Source organism: Plasmodium reichenowi, chromosome 14, assembly GCF_001601855.1.
Source record: "Plasmodium reichenowi strain SY57 chromosome 14, whole genome shotgun sequence".
Lineage (NCBI taxonomy): Eukaryota > Apicomplexa > Aconoidasida > Haemosporida > Plasmodiidae > Plasmodium > Plasmodium reichenowi.
The window spans coordinates 1,743,940-1,749,504 of NC_033659.1; the positions used below are offsets into that span (position 1 = coordinate 1,743,940).

The window sequence follows — 5,565 nt, forward strand, 5'->3', positions numbered from 1 at the left end:
ATATATAATATATATACAAGAAAAAAAAAAAAAAAAAAAAAGCAAAAAAAAAAGACTATATATTATTAAATAACTTAAAAATTAAAATTCAATAAGAAGAAAATATATATGTGTATGAATTAAAAAAAAAGAAAGAAAGAAAACAAGCAATACATATATTCTATAACAATTAAATAAAAAAATATGGTTTATAAGAATATAGTATACTTTTTAATTATTAATAAATAATTACATGTATATAAATAAATATATATTAATATATATATATATATATAAACAAGCCTAAATTAGAAGAAAAAGTTTTTTAAATATTTATTATATACCACATCACATTTCATTTGTAAGTCTAATATATCTCCATCATTGTTAATAATAATATCTGCGTACTTTATCTTTTCATCTGTAGGTAGCTGATTCCTGGAAAAAGAAAAAACAAAATAACATATAATATGAATTCAAATTAAGAAAGATAAAAAGTATTATACATACATATATGTACATTGTTATAATGTATTGGATATTGAACATCACAATTAAAAAAAGATTTCACTGTATAAAATATAAAAATTTATAACAGAAAAAAAATCATTCATATATATATTATAAGTGTTGCATAACATTTTTTACGTAATATACAGATATATTTTTTTTATTATTACTTGATAATACCCATGGCTGTATCATAGGTGCAATTTTTATCTCTTGATAAGATACGTTTAATTTGATTTCTTACAGATGATTTTAAAAGTATAACAGGACTTGTTAATAGATATAATTTCGTTTCTATTAATAAAGGTGCTTCAATGGCTACATTATATTTAAAATATAAAAATTTATATTTTAAGCATTCTTTAATAATTTGTAGTATAATATAAGTATGTGTAATTTTATTGATATATTTAACATTTTCTTCATTATTAAATACTATTTTTCTCAATAAGGTTCTATTAATACTTTTATCATTATTTAAAATATTTTCTCCAAAGTGTTTTACAATTTTTTTATAGCATATAGAATCTTTTGTATAAATCTTACTAGTAATTTCATCAGCATTTATTACAACCACATCTTTTTTTTTTAGAAAATTACAAAAAGTTGATTTTCCAACGGCTATACCACCTGTTATTCCAATTAAACATAAATAATTCCCTAAAAAAAAATTAAATATTCCTAATATTCCAAAAAACTTATTTAGGTATATTAAAAAACTGTTCATAACTATAGAACTGAATAAGGCATATTTCTGATTTTCAATTTTCCTAAACTTATTCTTTCTATTTATATATCCAATTGGAATCAAACCCAAAGCCAGGAAACATAAAATACATTTATCAAGAAAGAATTTTAAAAACATAATTTTATACTCCTTAATAATACAGTCATATTTTTATTTTTTCTTGTTTTTTTTTTTTTTTTTTCTTTACGTTGCTACAATATTCTCTCCCTTTCTTTATATATACAAAGATTAACATAGATATATATATATATATGTATATATTACTTTTTATTTTTTTTATTCCTTAATTATAAAATATATGTAAAAATATATGTACAAAAAATATATACGTGTGTATGTATAAAATATATGAATATAAAATATATTCAAATATAATATTTTTCACTTAAGTTGTATTAGTCGTATATGCAATTATAGGAATTTGTTTAAACCCATCGACATATATACAAATATATATTTTATATAAATGCATTAAAAATATTTTTATTCATAAAAAGGAGCATGCATTATTCTGTATGGTCATAGAAAATTAATGAATGTATTTTAAAAATAAAAAAAAAGAGTAGGAAACAAATAAGTTTAACATATATATATATATATATATATATATATATATATATATTTGGGTAATATAATATCAATAATATTATATATTTATAAAAAAAATAAATAAATAGATACAAAACAATAAATTATATAGTCAATAATTCGATATCTAATATATATAATCACATATTTTAAAAATTATTGTTACACAAATTTATCTCTGTATTTGGTATATTATTATTTACAAAAAGTTTTATTTGTTTATTTATTTTCATACATTTTATTCATTTTATCTATTTCTATAATTGATTTATTATTATTTTTTCATTTTTTCATTTTTTTTTTTTTTTTTTTTTTTTTTTGTGTTATAAAAGAATGAACTAAATTTATAACACATTATTCTAGTTCATTATATTTTAATATTTATTTATTTCAGGGAAAATAAAAATACATATATATATATATGTGTACATATTATATATACATATATATATATATAAATTTATATGCTAAGTTAAAAAAGGAAAAAGAGAAAAATATGGCAAGAAAAACAAATATTTTTTAGGTAAAATATAAAAATAATACATATATATATATATATATAATATATATATATATTATATTATATATATATTATTATACAAATATATATATATATATATTATAAGAATGCGTATATAATTATATATATATATATGTATTTATTTATTTATTTATTATATTTAATTTTTATTGCACATTTGCTTTTTTAATTCTAAATTAAAAAAACAATATATGCATATAATTATATGTACATTTTCTTCCTTTTATAAATTTTTATTATAATTACATAAATGATAAATTAAAAAATTGATAAACAAAATAAGTTTATACCATTGTATATAAAAACATAAAGGAAATAAATACGGAAAAAGGAAAAAAAAAAATAAATACACATATTTTCTCATATTTCATATATTTTTTTTTAAGAAATATAATTAAGATGGCTGTTTTTTTTATTATAACACTTACAAAAAAAAAAAAAAAATAATAATAATATATAAAGAGAAATAGAACAAAAAAAAATAAAAAATAAAAAATAAAAAAGGAAATTAAAACAAGAAAAAAAAAATAAAGAAAATGTATAAAAAATTATATATAGTTTTATACATTTTTTATTTTTTTTTCTATCTAATATATTATATAAATAAAGAGAAGGAAATAAAATATACATATATATATATATATATATATATATATACATATACATAACGAATTACTTAATATATACTGTCGTTAGCTTTTTAAGGATTATATCACTTTACTGTTTTTCTCTTATTTAATATATCAATAATATTTTGGGCCGTATTCATAATACCATTAAGTTGTAAACCACACTTAAAACATTTTTTATTTTTTTGAAACATATCAATAAAACATTTTTCACAAAAATAATGCATACATTCAGTAACACTTGGATTCATTTCTATTTTCCATTTTTTTTTACATTTTATACATGCAAATGGAAGAGAAGTATCACTATCCACTGAATTTGTGTCTGAATTATTATCATTATGTGAACAAGAAGATAAATTAGATTGATTTGAATTATTTTCATTTTCATCAGAATATTCATCATTATTTATATTATTATCATTTAAATTATTATTATGATTATTTAATCTTTCTTCTTTTTCTTTTAATTTCTTTAACATCTTTTCATTCCATTTTTCCATTTTTTCTTTTCTTAATGCTTCATCTCTTTTTCGTTTTTCTTGATATTCTTGTTCAATTTTCCATCCACTTTTATAATCACTTCTATCATGTAAATAAATACATGTATCACCAAAACCACAATATCCAGTTTCTTTATAATCTTTACATATACAAGGTTCATAATCAATACGTAGAGTTACTCTAACATTGGAACCACTACTACGTACAGGCCCATATAATCCTGTATATTTGTTTTTAGCTAAACTATCTTTTTTAATCATTATAGCTTTTTCATGGGCATCTTTTCCTCTATATATATTATCTTTTAAGTTTCCTTTTAATATTTCTTCACCTATTTTTATATTCCTTTCCATTATAGATCTATGATCATTCTTTATATCTTGATCTATTTCATATGATCCATAATTTTTCGAGCCACTAAAATCACCCTTATATATTCTATCTTCTGTTAATGTATTTGATTGGGTAATATCTTCACTTTTGCAATGTATTAATTTATTTTGTTTTTTTCTTAAAAGTAATGAATTCTCTTCATTCATTTTTTTTAATTTCTTCTTAAAAAAATATTTACATACCACATCATCATCACCAATTTCATGGTCTTCTTCTAATTCTCTCTTTTTTTTATTAAACATATCATTTGTGTCCATTAAAGAAGAATCATTTGAATTATCATTCTCTTTCTTTGTATTTTCTTCATTTGTTTTTTTTTCTTCTTCTTCTTGCTTTTCTTTATCTTCGCCATCTTTTATGTCTTCTGTTTTTTTCCTGTTCTTCACATTGCCTACAAACCTTTTCTTAAACATTGTTGATTGTTATTTATCATTAGATGTAAAATATGGGGAAACAAAAAAGAACTAAAATAAGTATATATATGTATATATATATATATATATATATATATATATATATGAAGACTTATTATAGTAAAAAGGTAATATTCAATTTGACATTATTCTTGTCAAATTTTTTTGGTAGATAAAAGATTTAATCAAAAATATATCTAGTAATATAAAATTGTTATTTCTTCATTTTCTAGCTTATTTAATCATTCATTTATTCTTTTATATTTTTTTTATTTTTTTTTATCTTATTCAAAAATATATTTTTCATTATATTTATAAAAGTTATATAAATGTATTTCTTTTTATATATATATATATATAATAATAAATATAAATGAATTATAATAAAACATAAATTGAATATTGATTTAATAGATATTCATTTAATTTAAAACAAATTAAAGAAAAAAAAAAAAAAAAAAAAATACAAATTCATATTCATATTTCCATGTTTATATTTCCTTCTTTTTTTTTTTTTTTTTTTTTTTTTCTCTCTTAAACCTTTTTTTAAGGTATATTAATTATTTATTCATTCTCTTTTTTTATATTATTAATTATGAATCATCATTAGATTTTATGTTATAAGTTTTTTATATTAAACAAAACATAATTCTTGTACAAAAAGAATTATATATATAAAATTGTAAGTATTGTATATGTATTATTATAAAATATATATTATACATTATATATATATATATATATATAATATATATTTTTTTTTTCCTTTTAATGGTGTAAAGTACTTTCTTAAGGTTCAAAAACCATTCATATATTATAATATAATGCATATCCTATATATATATTATATATTTCATAATTATTATATCTTAAAAAACACTAATTATAAAACACACTAATATTAAATTAATATGAAGTGTTTATAATTTATTTAAAAAAAATAAAAATAATAATTAATTTGTTCAAAATTAAAAATATTGTAAAAAAAAAAAAAGTAAGAAATAAATAATTATAAATTATAAAAATAATAAGGGTATAACTATATATACATAAATAAATAAATAAACAAGTGAATATATATTTATATTTTTGTTTATATTTATTTAATAAATTCATTTTTATAAGAACACATAATTGAAATAATTTTATGCCGTTCGACAAATTTTTCTGTATACATTTGTATTTTTTTTATTAAATAATTTTATAGGTATAAAATAATATTTATATGAAATTATGTATATTTTGTCATAGAACGTATTA

General features: G+C 17.0%; 2 protein-coding genes across 2 annotated transcripts; both read right to left on the bottom strand.

Annotated features, from left to right (window-relative positions):
* Positions 1-287: 287 nt before the first annotated feature.
* PRSY57_1443000 (dephospho-CoA kinase, putative) lies at positions 288-1,354 on the bottom strand (the record flags this gene model as incomplete). The annotated part of the gene is made up of 2 exons (XM_012910027.1): positions 288-417; positions 660-1,354. 2 exons carry the CDS (start codon positions 1,352-1,354, stop codon positions 288-290), a joined length of 825 nt encoding a protein of 274 aa, XP_012765481.1.
* Positions 1,355-3,078: 1,724 nt separating this feature from the next.
* Positions 3,079-4,305, bottom strand: PRSY57_1443100 (zinc finger protein, putative; the record flags this gene model as incomplete). Its single annotated transcript, XM_012910028.2, has 1 exon — positions 3,079-4,305. One exon carries the CDS (start codon positions 4,303-4,305, stop codon positions 3,079-3,081), a length of 1,227 nt encoding a protein of 408 aa, XP_012765482.1.
* Between the last annotated feature and the right edge of the window lie 1,260 nt (positions 4,306-5,565).